At 38.6% G+C, this 24101-nt stretch overlaps 1 protein-coding gene across 5 annotated transcripts in view; it reads right to left on the reverse strand.

The window, feature by feature from the left end:
* Positions 1 to 24101, reverse strand: part of OCLN (occludin) — a 59403-nt gene that overhangs the window by 7174 nt on the left and 28128 nt on the right. For all 5 annotated transcript variants that reach the window (XM_069085000.1, XM_069085004.1, XM_069085001.1 and 2 more), the window contains exons 5-6: positions 12977 to 13125; positions 3552 to 3761 (exon numbers count right to left, since the gene is read on the reverse strand). In XM_069085000.1, coding sequence (XP_068941101.1) covers positions 3552 to 3761; positions 12977 to 13125 — 359 coding nt within the window. The remainder of the gene's footprint in view (positions 1 to 3551; positions 3762 to 12976; positions 13126 to 24101) is intronic.

The raw sequence follows: 24101 nt of genomic DNA on the forward strand, positions 1-24101 counted from the left end.
AAGCTCTGTTTGCCTCAATTTCCTCAACAAAATAGGGATAATAATAGCATTTACCTTGTAGAGTTGCTGTTAGTAACAAAATGAAATAACGTTTGTAAAAAGCACTTAGCATAGTACCTGGCACAAAGTAGGCACTATTATAGAAGCTTATTTCCTCCTTTATTCACTATAGTTTAACAGATAATCTTTAAGAGTTTCTTGCTGAATAATTTTTCACCCTGTGGCCAGCATGGTGATGAGCCACTCTGAACATGGGTAACAGCCATACACTTGATCCACGAGTCAACTCAAAGATATTTCAGTCTAGTAGCATCTGCCCAAACTTGGGCTCCAGTGGCAGGCAACAGGGAAGGCCTTTTACGTATTTCTTTTACATAATGATTCTTCAGTGCTTCAAGAGCTGTGATTTCATCAACAGGGATAGATCACAATGCCTCTATAACCTAGCATATAGTTTTCAAGATGTTGTTTCTATATGATGTTTTTGGCTCCAAAATTGGTCACTCTATAGTCAGACTGGTTATGGGTTTCTCCAAACTTAGAGTCATCAATGTCTGTTAACTCTGTCCTAGAAGCCTTTTCAGTATTTAATGGCACATCAAATGTTCTGCTATGCTGGCAAAGCCTTTGAGAAGACAAGATTACCACCTTATCACAAAGAAAGCATCTCATCTTAGGGCTCTTGTAGAATATTCAAACTTAATAAGGGACAATCAAACAAAAAGTACCTAAGTACATAATAATATACTTAATTTAGGCATTAAGAGCCTATTATGTGCCACTGTGTGCTAGACAGCAATGGGACTACAAAAAAAAAAGTAAGGCAGAACCTGCCCTCAAGGAGCTTACATTCTACTAGAGGATACAACATGTAAGTAAATATTGGAGATATAAATTGTATTATTTTACAAGCGAGGGGACATGTACTAAAGTAGGAAAGATTACATGAAGGTGTTAGCAGTTGAGCTGAGCCTTGAAGGGAGTTAAGAGATTTCAAAAGGCAGCAGCATGACAATGAGAGATGAATTATCTTCGCTGGAGAACACCAAGAACAAAAGTAGACTGTTTTGCTTGAAATTTAAGTGTGTTCCAGGCAGAATAATCACCATCAGTAATCAACATAAAATGTCAGAGGATTGGAGTCAGGATGTAAAGGGCTTTGAAAACCCAGGTGTATCTTAACTTCAAGGCCAACGGAGGGTGGACAGAAGCTGCCTTAGAAAGAGTAACACAGTTTTAGCTGAGCTTAAAGAATATCAATTTGGCAACTGTGGAGAATGGACTGGTGAAGGAAGAAGTATTGATGGAGACTTGTCTGAATACTGTTGTAGTAGTCCAGGCAAAAGATAATTAAGGGTCTGGACTAAAGTGACTACTGTGGGAACAGACAAAAGAGAACAAATGAGAAGGAAGTGGAAGAGATGGGATCTTTTAATTGATCAGATGTTAGGAATAGGTACTTGAAGTCAAGGATGGTTCCCACCTTTCAAAACTAGGTGATTGAAAGAATGATGACAAAACAGGGAGAGATCCAAGACAATCCCAAAGGATTCATGAAATCTGCTCCCAAAGAAAAAACTGATGGCATCTGAATACAGAACATGCTTCCTTCCTTACTTTCATTTTCTTCCATTAATGGAAGGAATGACTAAAGGGAAATCTTTAGGGGCGGCGAGGTGGTTCAGTGAATGAAGCACCAGCCCTGGAGTAAGGGGGACCTAAGTTCAAATCTGGCCTCAGACACTTAACACTTACTAGCCATGTGACCTGGGGCAAGTCACTTTACCCAAATTGCCCTCCAAAAAAGGGAAATGTTTTACATGATTGCACATGTATAACCTACTATATCATTCTGTTTAGTGTCTTAGGGAGTTGGGAGAAGAGGGAGAAAGAGATAGAATTTAGAACTTAAAAAAAAAGAATATTAAAAATTGTTTTTAGGGGCGGCTAGGTGACTCAGTGAATACAGCACCGGCCCTGGAGTCAGGAGGACCTGAGTTCAAATCTGGCCTCAGACACTTAACACTTACTAGTAGTGTGACCTTGGGCAAGTCACTTAACCCCAACTGCCCTGCCCCCCCTCCAAAAAGCAAAAAAAAAATTGTTTTTACATGTAATTGGGGAAAAAACAAAATATTTTTAAAAAGTAAGAAAAAATAGGGAAGTTTGGGGGGGGGTTGATTTAGGGAGAAAGATGAGTTCTATATAGGACTTTTTGAGTTTAAGATGCCTATGCGACAACCAACAGGTTAACGTTCTTGATGGAGAAAGGTCAAGAATGCAGTTGAAGACATAGTATTACATACACATCAGGAGAGGGGAAGGCTAGATAAGTAAAAATTCGCTTGCCATGGGATTCCTGAATTATTTGGGGAGAAAGATTGCTTTTGCTTTCCTTTGTTCAGGGAAAAGTATACAAAGGATAACCTAACTTGCAAATTATTTCATTGATGTCTATATGCTCAGATATTAAATATATACCTATAAAGTTTTAGATATCTAAAAAATATCTAAGATTTCAAATTAAACTTGGTAACTGAGTATGAGTGGTTTAAAAGAGAATTGCACATGATTGCAGATATAACCTATATCAAAATGCTTACCACCTTTTAGGGAGGAGGAAGGGGAGGAATAAGAAAAACTTAGAACTCAAAAAGATTTTTTGTTTAGTATTTTATTTTCCCCCAGTAATATATAAAAACATTTTTTTAACATTTGTTTTAAAATTTTTGAGTTCCAAATCTTGCTCCCTTCCTCCTGCCCCCGCCCAGCCCCACTCACTGAAAAGGCAAGTAATTTGATATAGGTTATACATGTGTAATCATGCAAAATGTAAAATACTGTTTTTCAAAAGGAGAGATTATCTAGTCCAAACCTATCATTTTAAAAATGAGGAAGCTGTGCCACAATGAGATGAAACAGCTTTCCTAAGATCACCTAGATATTAAAACTACATCCAGGAATCTTTTTACAAGAGCTCTTACATTTGTACAGTTCTTTTTCTGTTTGTCTATACTTAATGAATGTTTATTGATTTTTTGTTTGTTTGTTGTTTGGGGGGGAGGGAAAGTAGGGGGTGAGGGAGACCCAGACCTGTGATTTCCTTGCTGTAGTCAACTTCTGCTGAGGAAACTCTATACCAGCAAACATCATTGGCTGTTTTGAACCTTATCACTCTTAGAAAGTTTTTTGTGACACTGTGAGGTTAACTGCTTTGTTCATGGTCTGAAACCATCAGCTATGCAGTTCTTCAGAAGCTTCTCCCAAAGCTTTTAAGTGCATATGAAAACACCAGTGATTTCAGCTCAGTGGCACTTCCCATTTGCATGTGGGAAGATTTTCAGAAATCATTTAAATATTGCCTTCATCAACATTAGAGGAAGTTGCCCTGGAAAACTCAAAGCAGGCAACTACTTATTAAGTTTCTCCCAACGCATCTGCGCTGTCTCAAAGTGAAAGAACCCAGGAAATTATCTAGTTAAAAGTAAGAAGTCCCAGCACCATTTTGGTCACCCATCATGGTCTGTGCTCTCCAGATGCTCTCTCTGTACCTGTCCCAGTCCTCCTCCAATTCTTCGCACGATTCCCCACCAGTGGTGTAGTCAGTTTCATAGTGGTCCTGGTCAGTTCTTCTTGCTGTCCTTCCTTTCCCAAGAGATTTCTTTGTAGGTACTGCTAAGTTACTGTTGCTACTGTACCGAGGTTGCCTGAAATCATCCACTGGTGAAGTCACTGGAAGCACCTTAGCCACTTCTGGTATTCTAGAAGAAAACAGCACCATCACACCTCAGTCGTCAATTTATAAACCAAAACCAGAAGCACTACACAGAATGAATGGTCTTAACAAATGCAATACTATTCAACCCCAGCCCTCCCCCACAATCCAAACAGCAGCAAGAATAAATGCCAAGAGACCTCCAAAATCCTGTGTGCTTACTCAGTCAAGAAATTTATGCACAGTCCACTGAACAGATTCCTGGAGTTTGGTATGCCCAACTTTGCAGCCCTTAGGATTTTCTGATGCATGTAATAGTTTTTAGGTCCTGATTTAAAAGGAGCCTCTCTTCAGCCTTTCTAAATAAAATAAGGGCATTTAATCTTAAGAAAACTTAGTTCTATCTGAAAGGTTATATGTCAGTAATTTACCCTACACCAGTTCAGTTGGGGAAATCTTAGACTTTTCTATTCTACAGGTTTTTTAATTTCCATGGAATGATTTAAACTAAATTAAAGTAGGGAAGGGGAATATGTTCTTATATACAACACTGGAAGTTTAAAAATTCACATAAAATTTCTTTGGATTAAATGTAAAAGTTTAATTATTCATACCTCAAGGTAAAATCTTTTTAAATCTGGAGGTGATTAAGCTTTAAAGCATAAGTAAAGATAGTTATTAAAAATCCTTTAAAACTTTTAGTCATGTATTAGAAAGAATGAATGGGCAACAATATATATTTTTTCCAATAGCATTGCTTACTATTGCAGAAGTATTTTATTCCCCACCACCACCACTCCCAACTAAGTAAAATCATTTCAAAATGCAGATTTATGACATAACAGTCAAATTTAATATAAATGCAAGTCTGAAGTTGGGGGGGAGGGGGAAGAGAATAGACAATAGCCAATGGGGGAGGAAGTTTTAAGAATGCACAAGGAGGGAAAGGAAAATTTTAAAAGGGCCAACAGAGAGCAAGTTAACAGGTGGTTTTTCAACTATTGGCTTTTAATTCGGAGAAAGCTCAGGATGTAGCCAAAGTTAACAAAACATGCAACTGAAGAACTCAGGGGCAAATTTACATTTTAATCAAAACTTCCTAAAATCTCATTACTTTAAAAAGTACCTCTAAATGATTTTTGTAAACCCAAATACTCCTGCTTCAGGGTAAGAATTCACTATTTGACAAAAAATTCTGGGAAAACTAGAAAATAGTATGGCAGAAATTAGGCATAAACCAACATCTCACACCATATATCAACATAAGGTCAAAATGGGTATAGTGAAGGATGATACCATAAGCAAATTAGGGGAACAAGGAACAGTTCACCAGTTGAATGGGAAGAATTTATGACCAAACAAGATAGGGAATATTATAAAATGCAAAATGAATGACTATATTAAAAAGGTTTTACACAAACAAAACCAATGCAACCAGGATTAGAAGGAAAACAGAATGATGAGAAACAACTTTTAGAACAAGTGTCTCTAATAAAGACTTCATTTCTAAAATATATAGAAAACTCAGTCAAATTCATAAGAACGCAAGCCATTGCCCAAATGACAAATGGTCAAAAGATATGAACAGGCAGTTTTCAGATGAAGAAATTAAAGGCATACAAAAAATGCTCTAAATCACTATTGATTAGAGAAATGAAAATCAAAATAACTCTGGGGTACCTAACACATTGGCTAACATGACAAAATAGGAAAATTACAAATGCTGGAGAAGATATGGGAAAATTAGAACACTAATGCATGTTGGTGGAGCTGTGAACTAGAGAGCATTCTGGAGAGCAATTTGGAACTATGCCCAAAGGGCTATAAAATAGTGCAAACTCTTTGATCCAGCAATACCACTTCTAGGACTGTATCCCAAGGAGATCATAAAAACGGGAAAACAACCCACATGTACAAAAATATTTATAGCAGCTCTTTTTGTGGTGGCAAAGAACTGGAAATTGAGGGGATGCCCATCAATTGGGGAATGACTGAAAAAGTTGCGGCATATGAATGTAATGGAATGCTACTGTTCCACAAGAAATGATGAGCAGGCAGACTTCAGAAAAACCTAGAAAGACTTACATGAACTGATACTGAATGAAACGAGCAGAACCAGGAGAATTTCGTACACAGTTAACAGCCGCATTGTGCAATGATTCACTTTGATAGACTTAGCTATTCTCAGCAATGCAAGGATCTAAGACAACTCCAAAAGGCTCATGATGCAAAATGCTATCCACATCCAGAGAAAGCATTGGAGTCTGAATGCAGATGGAAGCAGACTATTTGCTTTCCTTTTCTTTTGTTGTTTTGTTTCTTCTTCCTCCTGGTTCCTCCCATTAATTCTAATTCCTCTTTACATCGTGACTAAAGTGAAAATGTTTAATATGAATGTATAAATAGCTCCTATATCAGACTGCATGAGGTCTTGTGGAGGGAAGAGGAAAGTAAGGGGGAGAAAATTTAAAACTCAAAATCTTATGAAAGGGAATGTTGAAAACTAAAAATAAGTTAATTATTTTTTTAAAAAAATAAATAACTAAAACATGAAATATACAAGGAAGAAATTGAAACAGATAATCTGTAATCATTACCTATTTCATCTCTCTGTCTTCTGAATTCTGCACATAGTAGACTTTAATGAATGCATTTGGATAAGTGTCCCTACTGTGATCAACAAAAGAAAACTTTATCTTCCCCTCTGTCACTCCCCACCCCTCTTTAAAATCTTACTTAATATACAAAGGAAGTTTTCAACTAGGGTTTTAAAAAAGATAGGTTTCTGGGTGTGTTTAGATTGGGACAGGACATGATTTGGCAGTTCCTCTCCATTCTAATTTGTCACCAAGCTTGAAAACCTCCCAAGCTTGCTCCACAACTGAATTGCTACACATTTTAATCACTGCATGTAGGAAGATGGAGAAGCCAGGTTTTGTCCCATGAGTCATTAGAAAACAAACTTTCCAGATGCTCTGTCCAAAACTTTGTTAGGGTAACACATGATATGCCTAGGTTCTTGCTTTGAACACAGTTTTGAGTGGCAAGAATGATAACATAAAACCTTCGAAACAGGCTTCAATTTTCAGGGGAAAGGCAACAGAAAAGGAACAGAATCAATCACTGAATTCTGCTAGAATTCTATTTACAAGTTTTGTGGAAAGCTCATGATATCAGAAATCTTCGGTATTATAACTTAAGCTGATTCATAGTGATCTGGGGTTGACTGGCCATCTCCAGTCATCCTAATCTTTATCTTGCCACAATATACCCAGATGCCTCTGAAAGAGAAAGTTGAAGCTGGTGACTTTGCACAGCCCTCCCCCTCACTTAAATCCAATTCACTTGCATGTCATAGCATCACCTCCCTGACAACATGGTCCTCTTCGAGAAGGAAGGACAAACAGCAGCAGCAAGTTTGACATCTAACTTCAGCTTGGATTTTTTCCATCTGGATTTTTCCCCACATCTTTTAAATATCACCATACTTTTTTTTTTTTGCCCTTCCTAGACACTTATTCCAAGAACAAGTGTTTGATTCATACCCATTTTTCCTGTACAAAGATTATCAGCATCATCACATTTTAGTTTAGACTATTTCATTTAATAGTTGAGGCTCATAGTAAAAAGCAATAGCTGGCACTTACAATGCACTTTATTTGTATTGTTGTATTTGATCCTTACAACTCTGGGAAGGAATCAGCCCATTCTATAGATGGCAAAACTGAGGTTCAGCAAGGTTAAATGACTTGCCCAATGTCAAACAGCTATTAAGAATGTGTGAGTAAGATTTGAACCCAGGTTTTCCTGATTCAAAAACCACTGATGTCATACTACTCAAATGATTGTTAACTAACCAAAAGAAATTTTCCTAATTCGCTAGAAGATATCACCACCACTATCAATTTAATAAAAAACTGAATTTAAGTTAACTCTGGTTCAGTGACCTCAATCTTACAAATCACCATATTTTCTTACTTTCTTGGTATATTTTAGTAGATCTTCTGTCATATTCACTCACATTTTCCAGAAGGGGTTTGATAAAGAGAATTCCCCACCCCCTAAAGGGATAGATGCTGATTAACTGGGAAGTGGGAACCATTCCACTTTTGGCGCTCAAAGCCCTCCACAATCTGGCTATAATATATATAAAATCTTTGCAACGTTAACTTAATTATGACAGAAGCCTTGTAAAGTAGATACTAGAAGTAATGTTGTGCCCATTTTATAGATCTAGTTTGGAAGAAGAGAATACATGAAGATGGGAAATATGAGAAGGCTGAAAAGGTGGGTTGAAGCCAATCTATGGAGAGCCTTGAATGCCAGGATGAGGAAGTTTGACTCTATTTGGTAAGTAATGGTCATGCAATAAAGGTTTTTGAGGGACATGACAAAAATAGTGAGAGCCATGATATTAACAGTACATTTAGTAGGAAGGACAGATTGGTGAAGGACTAGACTAGAGAGCCATGATATTAACAGTACATTTATTAGGAAGGACAGATTGGTGAAGGACTAGACTGGATTCAGGAAGACCAGTCAGATGGCTCCTCATTATAGAATTTCTCATTTGCTACACCAGCTTTCCAAAATTATTGGGCAATGCCATCATTCATATCCTCACCTCTTGTGAATGTCTAGGAGAAAGACCAGTGACCACTAGTAGTCTGCTACCCATGGAAATTTTACAGAGCAGTCCGGCACTATCTTCATTTTCCTGTCCTACTTTATCCAAACCTGGGTGTGGAAGGAATAATTGGGAGTGAGACCTATTTAAGATACTCGGACCCACTTAGCAAAGGTGGAGGAATCGTCTTCACCTAAATGTCTTCCTGTCTCCTAATCTTGGCAGATTTTGAACAGGGTATGGATTTACAACACTAAGTCCTTGTCTTGCTTCTAACATTAACAAGAGATTGTGTGACCCTGGGAAAGTCACTTAACAATGTTTGCCTCAGTTTCCTCATCTGAAAAATGAACTGGAGAAGGAAATGACAAACCACTCCAGTATCTTTGCTAAGAAAACCCTAAATGGGGTCACAAAGAAATGGACACAACTGAAATTAGTAAACAACAATAACAAATAAACATGGCCTGGTCACTTGTCTTCTTGGGGACTCAAGTTTCCCCATTTGTAAAATGGGAAGACGGGCCCAGTTAAACCCTACATAGCCTTCCAGTTCTAAATTTCTCTGATTCTATGTACCTGGATATCAAGGGCTAGAAGTGTTGTCGTTACCTAATACAAGTAGAAATGAAACAGGCGGTACTGTACAGCGAAAAGGGCACTGGTTCTGTAGTCAGGGGACCTGGGTGCAAATCCTGCCCCTAATGCTAGTTACTGGTTCCACAGGAGGTTCATTTAACCTCCTTGGGCCTCAGTTTCCTCACCTGTAAAATGAGGGAGATGTATGAGGGGGCTGCCTTTGAGGCTCCTTCCAGCTCTAAATTTTTGATCCTATGATTTTATATAGATCCAGAATTTCCCAAATTTGGTATTGCTTCCTCCTCTGGATGCTCCTAGCACTTTGGGCCTCTGACAGGCCTCTTGCTACATATTACTTCTCATTAGCTCTTTGTATACATCATAGCTCTGCTACTAGACTTTAAGATCCCAGAGGAAAGAGGCAATGTGTTCTTCACCTTTGTATCCCCCTCAAAAATCAGCAGAATACTTCACACATACTAGGTACCCACCTCCTACATAAAGCTTTATCTGGCAGCCTTCCCAAGAGGCACCTAGGTGGCACAACAGATAAAGCACTGGGCCTGGAGGCAGCCTCAGACAGTCGCCAGCTATGTGACCCTAGCAAGTCACTCACCCTCTGTTTGTCTGAGTTTTCTCGACTATAAAATGGAATTAACAGTACCTACCTCACAGGATTGTTTTCAGCATCAAAAGAAGTACTATTTGAAAATCACTTAGCGCAGTGCCTGGCACTCAGAAGATGTTACATAAATGTGAGCTCCTTGCAGCCAGGGACTCTTCCGTCTCTTTCTGTATGCCTAGCATTTTAGCACACTGACTGGCAGACAGACACTTAATAAATGTTTATGTGCGTAGACACCTGTATAACATGTACTAATATATACACACATGTATATTTACATGTATACAACATTAAGTGCTCATGTGATATTTCTATGCATGCTAATATATGTATACACACATATGTATATGTAATATGCAGGGGGGGGAGGAAGGTGTGTGTGTGTACACTGAACATAATTATTTAGCTCCATATTGCCTTACTTGATAGAATCTCTTCAGGGACATAGATTTTTTTTGTCTTTGAATACTTAGCACAGTGCCTAGAACACAGTAGCACACAGTAAATACTTGTTTCCCCTTAAAATCTTGGAAAGTAATGGCATCCTGAATGCCCATGCTGCTAAACTGAAGAATTGAGAGACAACAATGGTCACATGATGTAAAATAAATTAGTTTTACAAACTTGAAAGTCATACAAATGACAACTTGTAACTTTAAAAACAGGACCAATTAGCCCAGTGCTGTGGTATTAGAAAGTGAGGTCAAAAAGAGGTTTTGGAGGAAAACCTTTTCTCAAAATATACCTCGTTTTAATCAATATAGAGGTAGCTACTGAGCACCCAAATAGAAGATTATTTAAGTAAGGTCGATTGCAGGTCTATTTGGTTTCCAAATTCCATTCCATTTATTATAATAAAGTTCATTGTTTCCAGCTGGATCCTATAATTAAAATCGGCTTGCCAGTGTAGGATTAACGGTTTCAGCACCTCCTGTGCTGTAAGAATGGCCCTTTATATGACTCCTTTCTATGCTGAATGTGGGGCAGGCAGCACCATGTCAAAAAAAAATCCCCAAGTCTAGAACCAGAGGCCTCAGGTCCAAATCCTCCTCCCTCCCCCGCCCCCCCACCTCTCCCTGCTATTTACTTGTGATATTAGAAAAACCAATTTTACTTTGTTAAACTTCAGTTTTTTCATTTTCAAAATGATGGTGCTAGCCTAGACAAACTCCATCCTGGCTCTATCCAGTTCACAATCTATTCATCAATAATTCTGCTGGAAAATTCAAACTAAGAGATGTCAAATATGACTTTTCCAAAGTGAAAGGAGGAAATGTGGGTAAGGACGGTCTTATTAAAGAATCAAATACATTGAGCCATCTTGCCATCCCTATGAACATGGTAGCAACTTCCCCAAGCTTCTTTTTGCATCATTTATTACGGTACTACATGAGAAACAGGTAACAAAGTCCAAGGTAAAATACAGTTCTTGGACCAGATGGGTAGGAGCAACATAGAATCATTGGATTTAGATGTGGAATAGCGATGAAAGATTGCCTAACCAAGACTTCTATTTTCACAGGTAAGTCCCAAGAAACCAAATGACTTGTTCAAGGTCCCCACATACAGTTCAGACAAAGATACAACTCGAACTCAGTTTTCCTGACTGCCAGGGCAGTGATCTCTATTCCACAAAATTTTGCATCAAACCTATGCAACAAACAAGGCTAATGCAGAACTCAGTATTTTGAATTTCATTATCCACAAAATTAGGAGTTCCCTTCCTCCCTAAATCTTATGAATCCTGTGATGTTCCAAAGAGAAGCAAGAACAGAAAAGAACCCACTTCCACATGTGTGACATACGTAACACATGATGCAAATAATGATTCCTAAGTCAATTTATTTAAAAATATTTTTAATGGGATAGTTAGTATGCAAATTTCTGGGTCTCATTTTCTTCATCTATAAAATGAAAGTGTTAAGATTAGGTGATCCAAGGGGCGGCCAGGTGGCTCAGCGAGTAAGAGCACCGGCTCCAGTGTCGGGATGACCTGGATCGAATCCCAGGCTCAGATACTCAGCACCACACCCAGAAATAACTGGCCGTGTAACCTTGAGCAAGTTACTTAACCCCAATTGCTTTAAAAAAAAAAGATTAGGTGATCTTTAAGGTTTCTTCCTTCTCAAAATCTTGTAAAAGATATAAAGCAATAAGCTTATCAATTACAAGTAACCTAACAAGTGAGAAATACTACCAACAACAATAATAAATTTATAACTCAGCATGATGCTACCCAGTGCTTTATGGTTATAAAGGACGTCACAGAAACTACCTGACCTAATTATCACAAAAACTTGGGGAGATGGAGAACAACGTAAGCACTATCATTCTTGTTTTACAAAGGAAAGAACTGAAGCTTAAGGAGGGTAAATGGGACCAAGCATATGCATGTATAGCCAAGAGAACAGTAAACTTGGCATCAAAGCAGCACCTGGGTTCCAATGCTATCTCTGCTACTCCCTACCTGTGTGACCTCTTTGGACTTCAATGCCATGTAAAGGGAATGGGAATTTGAAGATTTTCCCTCCCCCTTAATAGACCTAGGGGGAGTCTGAAGACCTCCCCTGCTGTGAAGATAAACTCTCCCTGCTAGAGCCCACAGGAAGCTTCCCTGCTGTGAAAATAAACTCTGCCCCCTAACAGGCTCAATGTAGTCAAATGGAGCCTGTGGTGGGAGGAGTTTTGCTGAAGGGGAAGGAAAGCCCACAGGAAGCTGGTAGACAGAGAGCTAGCCAGGTAGAGAGAGAAACAGTTGGAGACAGTTGAAGACAATTGGAGACAGTTGGGGACAGAGGAGCTCAGGCAAGGAGACAGAGTTTTGTGATTAAATACTGATCTCTCATATTTGTTTGTGGGAAGGCTGAAGGATGCTGTGGCTCTCAGTGTTATTATGGCTTCTGAATATCTTTGGTACTAAGATGGAATCTGCTTATTGGTTTTGGGATTTGGTTTTCTGGTATCTAAATAAATCCTTCAGCTTTATCCTCCATCTGGAGAGTATGGCATATTTTGTGACTGAATGTCATGTGATACTTATAGTCACAGTCTTTATTTTGATCGTGGTTGCTGTAAATATTGCATTGGTGCTACATGCCCTCATCAGTAAAAAGAGAGGGTTAATCAGATAATCTCTAGAGTCCCTTCTAGCTCTTGCATTATGGGGTCCTATGACTTCTCTGAGGTCACATGACTAGCAACTGGGTACGTGAACCCAAGACAGTAGTCTCCAAGCGCTCTTTCCTTTGTTCCATAGTGCCATGCAATAGGAAATACATTGACATTCATGGAAGTCCACATGGGTGCCATATAGCTTGAAAAAAGTCTTCGTAGCAATTCTACACACCAGAATTAATTTCTAAATAAAACATCATGTTGATTTATAGAGTCACTGAACCAAAGGTGGGTGTGGGGGATGTTGGTTACTTACGGTGTTGATTTGTATGAAGAGTCTGCATATGGTCGTTTGTCATTCATTCTGCCATAAGAGGAATATGCCATGGAACTATCAACTCTATCTGCATAGTCAGATGGAACTGGAGGAGGTACTTCTTGTGTGTTTACAGACACATTCTTCACCTAAGGAGATAGCCCCATCAAGAAATAAGAATGTTAACAGAGTCATCTGAGACCACAGATGTGAAAATGCTGTAATATAAGGCTTTCTTCCTAACAAAATAATCTTAGATGTTCAAGGAAAATGGAAGTAAGCCCATCATATAGAAACATTGATTGTTCTGATACACATTGGTATAATAAGCCACTGCTGACCACCAGTTACCCTTTCAGTTGTCTGTGTCATAATAGGAGGGGTAGAGCTGGAAAACTTGGGTCAGACTCAGGGAAACTGAGTTCTGACCCTTGTGAGCTTGTGTTTGTTTCTTGACTTAATTGAAAACCTCAGCTTCCTTATCTATAACATGAAGGAAGCCCCTCCCAATTTATGATTCTACTGTACACCCTGGCTCCACACCAGGTGTTTCCACCTTGGGTAAGTCATCCAACTCCTAAGAGCTTAAGTCTCTTCAGCTGTAAAATGAAGATAGTATTTATATTAGTGACCGATAGACTGCTATGAAGGAAATGATAATAATAAAGCACTTCCTATGTGCCAAGTGCTTTACAATTATTATCTCATTTGATCATCACAACCACCCTAGGAAGTAGGTGCTATTATTATCCCTATTTTATAGATGAGGAAACTGAGGCAAATGGAGGTTAAGTGACTGTCTCAGGGCCATAGAGCTAGTGTCTGAGTGTTTGAATTCAGGTCTTCCTGACAGTAGGTCCAGAGCTCTACCTCCCTCTAGCCTCACCTAGCTGCCTCCCTTTGAAAACCTTAAAGCACTATTCAGATGATACTCAAAATGAAATTAAATTCAATAACACTTTTTTAAAAGGACTTAACAACATGAGAATCAGGAGGAAAAATGAAAGTTCCGCTTCTCCTTTATTACAGATTCTAAAAGGTTTTGTTTTTATCTATAGTGGGCATATAAAAATGGTCACAGTTTAATTTTCTTTCTTCTCTCTCCATAATTTGGGAGTAAACTCCTTTTATAAAGCTGTCATTCACATACCAGGCTTCATTATTATGGAAATTGGCTTAGACCTCAGGAAACAGTGTGAGAAGAATATTTACATGTCAAAAGGACTGAGAGTGTGATCCTCCAAAAGGACAATTAGCATATTGGATGAAGGAATTTTCATGAGTTTTTGAAGACCAGAATTTCCTTCATCATTCTAAGTCTAAGCTATTAGGTACAGCACTTATCTAATTGATTAGTCCCTGGGAAGCAGAGGTACCAGTTTGTGTCAATTTGGGGGCAAATTTTTCATTCCATGATGTGAAAAGGCAATATTCTCACAATACCATACATAATTATATACAGATAAGCCATGGAATATTGGTGCTGTCTGTAGTACTGGAGTGGAGAGGAGGGGAAAATTCTTGATTGTTTACTGTTCTTTTGAGGCAGAAAGGAATGACATATTTCTACTGGGAAGGTGGATTTTTGGCAGTATTTGGGAAACCAGTGGGTGGGGGTTGCCAGGGAGTGTTCTTAGACCCTGCTACAGGGCAGAAGAAGAGGGGGGCCATTCTTTGCTCCTAGTGAATTTCTCAGTACACCCTAGATTACATGGGATAATGATCAAGTCCAGAAACCTGCTCTTTCTCTGGAGGCCTAGCCTAATTAGGGATCAGGAGGGTCTCCCACTTTAAAAAAAAAAAAAAAAAAAATCACACACAATACAATTTCTCCAATGTTTTTTTCTTCCCCCAGAGCTATACCTTTACAACTTTATCACAAATGAATTTTTGATAGGCCTATAATTTTAGAAAGCAATGGCTCAAATGTCTAAGCACACAGAAAGCAAAATGTCCTTTATGCTGTTCATAGTACGCTAACTTTGCTAATCAGAATTTTATCTATTAGAGTTCAGTCTGTACAATTAAATGTTTTCCTCACCACTACAGCCCCTCTATAGCATTAACACAGGCGTTGACTCAGCCTTCTCATAAGGCAGATGAAATATTATTAAATCCCAAGAGCAATTATCAAGCTCCTGATTACAGGCCAAGTACTGTAGGGTAGAAGTATACATGGTTAAGTAAACACAAAAATGTATTCAAGGTAAATATAAAGCTATTAAAGTGGCAGGGAGAACACTGAGAAACTAGGAAAACTGGAGAGAAAAATCAGTTATGCTCGGAAAGAAGTGAAGCATTCTCGGTTTTGAGATTCAAGTGAGAAGGGAGAACAACAGAGCTCTAAATCTCAACTCTCCTGATAAACTAGAGATTAAGTCACTTCATAAACATATCACATTTAAATCCCTCTACCTAGAATTCAACCTCCTTCAAAGCGCTGGCATACCAGTCTTATCTTGAATAAAGTGAGCTTCTAGAGAGCTGGGATGGTCTTTTGCCTTTACCCTCAGGCTTAATATATTGTTCATTTCTTCAGTCATGTCCAACTCTTCATGACCCCATTTAGAGTTTTCTTGGCAAAGATACTAGAGTAGTTTGTTATTTTATTCTCCAACTCATTTTACATATGAGGAAACTGAGGCAAACAAGGTTAAGCAACTTGCCTACAGGGTCACACTATTAATAAGTGTGTCAGCCCATATTTAAATTCAGGTCTTCCCTATCCCAGACCTGGCACTCTAGTCACTGCACCATCTAGCTGTCCCAGATAGGTGATAAGCGACAGCATTCCTAAGCCATTTTGGCTTCACCATCTACCTTTAAAAAGAATAATTTTTGCCCTCTTGCTAGATCACTTATAATTACCTATAGGTTAGTAAGTACATTGTTCCTATGAAGAAATGAGGAGGGGTAGGGAGGTAAGATGGGAAGGAAAAAACAGAAAAAGAAATTGGATTTGCCTGTCAAGGTAAAATTTTACACTTTTATTATCAGGTCAGGTAGCTGCTGTAGTGGATAGAACAGTAACTGTAGGATCTTGGGAAAGGCCATTCATTTTTCAGAGCCCAGGCAATTCTCTGCAATAGACAGATGATCTCTATCCTGTGGCAGTTTGCACACTGAGTTTTCCCTTTCTATAGAAATCATAGGCAGAGCTTTGAAGGAAAGTAATGGAAATTCACACTCAGAAGATGAGTCTTCTTAAGAAAGATAATTTAGGACGGCTGGTGGCACAGTGAATAGAGCACTGGCCCTGGAGTCAGGAGGACCTGAGTTCAAATTCGGCCTCAGACACTTGACACAATTACTTAGCCGTGTGACTTTGGGCAAGTCACTTAACCCCAACTGCTCTCCAAAAAATAAAAGATAATTTGTCCCCTTGCAGTCCTCGGCAGCTTCAAGGAGAGACGGGGTTTTGGATTTTTTGAGAGCATGCTCAGAGGAACCTAAAACATTCTTGTCTTGCCCCTTTGTTGAAAAAATTAATATACTTTGTTTTTCTGTTGTGTTCATTTCTGACTATATCCCTACCCTACCCAGGAAGCCATCCCTTGAGACAAAGAATTTAAAAAAAAAGAGGAAAAGACCTGAATTATTTAACAAAACCAAACAAATCTGACAGAAGCTATGACATTCCACAATACAATTTTTCTTGTGAAATGCTTGGTCATCATACTTATATAGCATGTTGGTAATTTGTTTTTGTTTTCTGCTTTTGGTTGTTTTTTTTCCCTATTTATTACCATTAATGATAATATTGCAGTAATGGTAACATGCAGTCATTATCTATACTGTTTTCCTCCATTTCTTTATTTTTTTGAAAAAGTAAATTTTATCTTTTTTATATCAACTTTATTTCTAAATGTAGCCCTCCCAGAGAGCCATCTAATGAATAGAAAAAAATGAAAGTTTATTAAAAATAAACTAACACACCAAAAAATATCTATTATTCTATTTAATAATCCATACCTCAGTCCCCCCACCAAACCTCCAAAAGGAGAAACGGATCTTTTCTCATCTCCTTTCCAGGGCTAAACTTCTTGGTCGATGTAATTACTCAACATTCAGTTATGGGTTGTTTTTTGTTGCAGTTGCTCATTCCATTCATTCACATTGTTGTAGTCATTTTCTATGTTGTTTTCTCCAAACCCTTCTTCTTCACCAAGGAGGAAACAGATGCCCACAGAGGACAAGTGTCCTGAGGTCACATTTTTTTTTGTACACTTCTAAGGAACTTTTTGAATCAGTTCAAGAGTGCATATATCTCTTGATCTCCAGTTTAAATTAGGAAAACAAAGAGAATACAGAGAACCATAATAAAACTATAAAATTGGGATTGTTTCCAGACTAAGGAGAAAAAGAGATGATGTCTTTGCTCACACAGCCAGGAGCCTATACATTTATTTTACTTTAGGTGAGCATTTTAACATAAACAGCTGTTCTCTGATATATCAGTTTCACGTCATGTTCTTATTATAGGATTCCAAAGGTTTACAAATGTTCACCTAACTCTTCAGGTGTGTTAGTTGTATTTTTACTTCAGTATTTTTATTGAATAATCTGTAAATGAAAATTTAATGAAAATACAAAATTTTTTATGAAGAAAAATCCACTTTACATGCCGTTGTTATCAAGCTCTGACCAGTCTTCAACTGGTTGGATTTTTTTTCCTATTAGCCAATTTTAGAAACAATCAGTTTCTCCACATCTTTGATCTGAATCACAGTAAAGACATTCCTGGGCAGCTAGGTGGTGGTACAGTAGGGATAGAGTACCTGGCCCAGAGTCATGAAGATATGAGTTCAAATTTGAACTCCAACACTTATTAGCTTTATGACCCCAGGCAAATCAAGCAACCCTGTTTGCCTCAGTTTCCCCATTTGTCAAATGAGCTGGAGAAGGAAATGACAAACCACTACAGCATATTTGACAAGAAAACCCCAAAGTTTTCTTTGCCAACAAAAACAAAGGCATTCCTAGCTACTACCCCAAATTAATTATTAACATTCCAACACCCCAGTCTTTGTGGCCATGTTTTTACAATTCTGTTCTTAAATCCTGAGGCTGAATCCTCTTCCTAAATATACCTTCCTCCCTTGGCTTAAGAGATAATGTATTCCCCTGGGTTTATCCTTAAACAGTCTCCTTCTTTTGTCTCCTCAAGGTAGCTATTACCCCGCCCAGGTTTCTGCCTTAGCCTTTCTCTTTGTCTGATTTCTGTCATTGGGCAGTCTCATTCACTGCCACAGCTCATCTATAACCCCTGCACAGACACCTCCCCAAACTAACTCCATCCCTAGCCAGTCTTCTGAGTTCTAGACCAACATCTCCCTCCTCCTGGATAGTCTGCAGGTGCCTCAAACTCAACATGTCTAAAACAGAGCTTGTCAGATTTCTCTCTAAACCAGCTCCTCCTTTTTAACTTTACTTTTTTTCAGGCTATGGCACTATTTGTCAGTTTCTCTTCTTCAGAACCTAAGGGTTATCTTTCATTTTTTACTTCTCATATTCAATCAGTTACCTGCTTATGACTCCCTTCTTTTTATTCTGATTTTTACCAACCCAATAAAGGTCCTCATTACCATCAACTATTTGAATTGCTACAATAACCTCTTAAGGACAGCTAGGGTGATACAGTGGATAGAGCATCAGGCCGGGAGTCAGGAACACCCGAGTTCAAATATGGCCTAAAACACTTACTAGCTGTGTGAGCCTGGGCAAGTCACTTAACCCTGTTTACCTCAGTTACCTCATCTGTAAAATTAATTGGAAAAAGAATAGCAAACCACTCCAATCTTTGCCAAGAAAACCCTAAATGGGATCACAACTGAAACAAATGAATAGCAAACAACAATCACACACCAAAGTAAACCTTTTCTGGATGTTGGGTGTCCTATGCAGCTCTGTTTCCAAAGTAATTTCTCATGGACTTAGCTTTGGGTAATAGGACCATAGATTAATGAACTAAAGGTACAAGCTTCTTACTTTACAGATGAGGAAGTGAGGCCCAGAGAGGGTAGGTAATTTGTTCAATGTCCCACAGGCAGTAAGTGGACTAGTTACTATTTGAATGCAGGTTCTCTGTCTTTGAAACTCAACAAACACCCTCTGCCACTATACCAATGCATACAGGCTGAATCTCTACCACACCCAAGCTATGAAACTCTTGAAGAGGTGGAGACACCTAGCAAAGTATTACTGCCTAGAAGTCTACCATTTGGATAGAAAGTTTTCTCCATACAAAATTACTACTTACATCTGCTTCAAACATTTTGTGCTTTTGTTTAGTCTCCTGAGCAGGCTAAAAGGAAACTAGGATGAGCTTCTCGGCTTGGCAATTAAAATAGCTGAGTTTATGGGGTGCCAGAGGGAGCAGCACTTAATCTCAAAGTATCATCTCTAATTTTATAACCTGAATGCCCCAATTGCCTTCCATGTCCTGGTAGCACAAGTTCTCCAACCACTAAGTTGTTTAGCTAGTTTTTCCAGTTTTTTTGATACTTTTCACCTACAGATGCTCAACCAGTAAAGACCTGTGAGTCCAAATCCATTCAAGGCTTCCTTCAGATTTCTCTCAATCGGTCAAATAACAAAGTGGTTTTTAAACCTTAAGGAAGAAATTGGCAAATGCCAGATATTATGAATATTACTTACTTTATAAAAGTAGAGGTCTTTCCAGGTCTGCTAACACCTGTTTAGCTACCAGCTTTCTGAGAAGATATGAGTGGGAAAATTAACTGCATGCCATCCCATAGAGAATAGTTTGTTTCTGTCTGGAGATGTAACTTCACCACCAAGGAAGATCTACCTTTTTCTTGAAATATTCTTAGAAAATTGCTAGGTTAATAGGTTAACTTATTTATCCAGAGTTATAGACAGGAGGTGTCAGAAGAAGAGCCTAATTCAAGCTATCCTAATTCTTGGGCTGGCTTTCTATCCACTATATCTCAAAGATACTGCTAATTACTCAGTCAGGTTGGAACTAGGAAAACGTCCTTGAATTAATAAACCATGGGGAGAACTGCAGGCAGATTGAGTGAGCACAGTTAAAATCAGTGCCAAATATGGATAAAAATCAGAAAATACTACATTCATTTATAACTCCTCCAACCCAAGCAGCTAGGTGGTAAAATGGACAGAGTACCTGGCCTGCAATCACAAAGATTCATCTTCCTGAGTTCAAATCTGGCCCCAGATGCTTACTAGCCATGTGACACTGGGCAAATCACTTAAATCTGTTTGCCTCAGTTTCCTCATCTGGAAAATGAGCTGGAGAAGGAAATAGCGAACCACTCCAGTTTCTCAGCCAAGAAAACCCCATATGGGTTTACAAATTGTTGGGACTTGACTGAAAAACAACTGAACCACAAGATTCAACCCAATCTGTTTCAACACAAATATTTTACTCTGAAAAAAAATGGCAACTTGCAAAAGTAAAGACAATGAGTCTTTCGACATCTTAGAGAAATTTAACAAAGCCACAATGAATAGGCAAGAAGATCCCAGAAAACGACTGAGTTAAACACACCTGATCCCTCTGGCAAGCAGAAGGACATGGCAGCCAAAGGCAATGAAGGTTTAGAGTACAAGTTAATTTGCAAAACCTTAAAGAAGAATAACAGATATATAACATTGCTTTATTTTTTTTTTCAGTGACTAGAACATTTTTAATTAGCAGCATTCATGCTGATGTAATGAGAACAGATAAAGATAAATGAGCAGGATCTTCTCACAATCCTGTGCTGCAGCACTGAGATGCTTCCTTTTTTTTTAAGATGCTTTATGAAACAATGAAGAGTAAATAATAGAGAAAATTAATCTGTAGAGTTCTGTGTGAGATCCAACTAAAAAGATCAACCAAATGAATTTGTAGATAAACTAAGAAAGTAAATGGCAAATAGACAAAATGAAACTGGTCTGCCAATGTTTTTACAGTGATCTAGTCTCATCAGTGATAACAGTGAAGCCACCATATTTGACCTCTAACTGTAGACAATGTAAAAAGAAAAATTAATAATGATGCTTAAGAATATGAAACTGGGAAAAGTGGTTGGAACTGACTAAATATATATAGAAGAAATTCATTCTAGAAGTGGCAGTTTTTAAGGGCACTTAGGGATCAATTTTCTTTCTTTCTTTCTTAAATATACATTAGTTTATAGTTATTACAAGTATCATCATTCCAATTTGGCAGATTAGAAAATCGAGTTTTAGAATGGTTAAGTGAATTGTCCACAGTTACACAGCTAATAATAATGATGCCAGAGGTGAGACTGAATTCTAGACAAGGAACCATTATCCAAAATACTCCCTTAGTTTGCTAGTCTAGTAAACCTGTCAACAATGGAATGAAGTTGTCTATTATGATGTTTCTAATTAGTTTTTTGTGACCAGTGCATTCTCTTACAGATGTTCATTAAAAATGTCAGGGATCAATTTTCAAAACTGAGTAAGTTTTTTTCTATATGAGACCATAGCCATGCAAATGACTGGGAAGGGTGGTGATTATAAGATAGTGTTGTGTGCATTTATTTATTTATTTATTTGCTTTTTGCAATTGGGGTTATGTGACTTGCCCAAGGTCACACAGCTAGTAAGTATTAAGTGTCTGAGGCCAGATTTCAACTCAGGTCCTCCTGACTCCAGAGCCAGGGCTCTATTCACTGCGCCACCTAGCGGCCCCCTTTTTTGTTTCCTGTATATTTTTTTTAAGCATTTAGTTCAGTAGAACAAAATCCAGAACAAAATCCCAAGGTTTTCCTGCAAAGAGGTATCTGAATGCTATTCAATGGCTTCCTCAAAAAAAAACCTTATATTCAGTCAAGGGGAAAACATAAATGTTCAGATTGTGATAACCCGGCAGTGCCTCCCATCAAGTCCCATCAGAATGAACACACACAGGTCTGTCTGGAGAAGGACAGAGAGGCAGAGGCAAGAATCATACAGGGTGGACGATCTATATTTGTGATAACAGATCTAAGGATAAGAAACCACAGGATTTTATTCCATTCAACCACCATTTACTTATGTATTACCTTACTCTCCAAGACTCATGATTACCCTAGAGATAATATCAGGAGTACCGGGCAAAAAAAAACCATGACCATCGCTTTACTGCCACCTGATCCTACAGACCAGTTCAACCTGCATTTGCATGTTAGCCATGTGGTGATTTAAAAAGAAGGAAGCCAACGTGGCAGAGTTCAAGCTTTTCATCTATTTCAGGCAGACTATAGCACAGACCTTTCTTCCATGTTCCACACAGTTAATGCCTTTCCTTGGCTATAATTGCAACTATCCTACATTTCTAAATACCTTTTAGGTTTATAAAATACTTTCCTCACAACAGCTTTGTGAAAGGATTAACACAAGTGCTGCCATCATCATCACTTTACCCGGCTAATTAACTAAGTAAACAAGTAAATCAAGGGACTTACTCAAAGTTACAAAGCAAGTCTAAGGTAGGATATGAACCCAGGGTTCTTAATGCTTGGCAGCTAGGCGTTACAGTAGGGATAGAGTGCCCAACTGAAGTCAGGAAATCTGACCTCAGACACTTCCTAGCTGTGTGACCCTGGGCAAGTCATTTAACCCTCTTTGACTCAGTTTCCTCATCTGTAAAATAAGCTGGAGAAGGAAATGGCAAACCATTCCACTATCTGTCAAGAAAACCCCAAATGAGGTCACTTAAAAGTCAGACATAACTGAACAACAACTCTTAATGCTGCCTCTCTAAAAAAGCTGGCGATTCCCATTTTGAGCGGCGGACACTCAAAACTTGATTCATTTTCATGTAATATTCTTTAATCTAGCAATGGTTCCTTTCCAGCATGTTCTCTCTCTTCTCAGAGTCCAATGTTGTTTGAGTTGACATGGTCCTGTGTACTTTAACTTTGGCTATCTAACAAAACAAACTAAATAAAATAAACAAATTCTGCTCTCTTCCATTTGTGACCTAAACACAGATGCCAGTTATTTTTTTTTTCTTTAAAAGAAGTGATATGCTAATACAGTGGCAGCCCATGCCCCAGGAGACTTTTTATAAAGAACAGGCACACTGGAGAATGGTTGTGCTGGTTACAAAACAAAGAGCCAGGCCCACTTCCAGCAGATGTCTCCAGCAGATTGTATCCATTCCCCACTCCTCCCACAACCTACCCCACCCCTCCCCTGCTGCTGGCCCCGCCTACCTCACCCCATCCCCCACTGTGCATAAGTTTCAAGATGAGATAATGTATCAGGCATCAATTTTTACTGTTGTTTGCACCAGTGTTGCAAAGCCGGGTTAAAGGGAAAGATGAACTTGTGAGAACCATGGATGGGGCTTGTGACAAATGCCTTTATTTTCATTTTGTTCCACCCACCCCCCTTCAAACTGAATGCTAATATCTAAAAGCACCTGGTTTCAGAGGTATAAAACATTATCTCCAATGAGATCATTCGGGTAAACATTATGTAAATAGTTGCAAAAGAGAGCATGGCTACCAGGCGAGCAATCCGAACTTCATGGGCTACACACGCCAAGCTCGGTCAGGGATCCACACAGAGCTTTGCTTTCTACCAATCTCCCTTTTTTGGTAGAGAAAGGTGAAAGTTCCCGTAGATCCAAGACCAGGGCCTTTAAGCCCTGGGGGCAGCAACTAAGTAAATGTTGTTCCATACTAATAACAAAAGATTTTGAACTTTCTAGAATGAATTTACTTTGTTGGAGAAGCAATTAGGTTGGCCACCTGCCAACTACTTAAAAAAAAACAAGAGGGGCACGTTTCACTACTTTTATTCAAGGGTTTGCAATCCATGGGTCAAGAAGTCCAAATTAGGTCATTCCCCTTTTCTCCAAATGCTTTTTTTTTCTGATTTTTTGGAGGAGGGAAAGTGGGGTAATTGGGGTTAAGTGACTTGCCCAAGGTCACACGGCTAGTTTTTTGTGTTGTGTCTGAGGCCACATTTGAACGAGTCCTCCTGACTCCAGGGCCAGTGCTCTATTCACTGCGCCACCTTCACCCACCTTGAGGGCCCTACCAAATGCTATTCTTAATTTTGTTTTTCTACCTAGGGGTGGGGAACCTGGAGCTAGCTATTTCTGTGTTGTTGTTTCTTAAATAAACTATACAGAGTAACA

Source organism: Petaurus breviceps, unplaced genomic scaffold, assembly GCF_028583685.1.
Source record: "Petaurus breviceps papuanus isolate PSGF00001 unplaced genomic scaffold, PetGlider_PUasm1.0 175, whole genome shotgun sequence".
Lineage (NCBI taxonomy): Eukaryota > Metazoa > Chordata > Mammalia > Diprotodontia > Petauridae > Petaurus > Petaurus breviceps.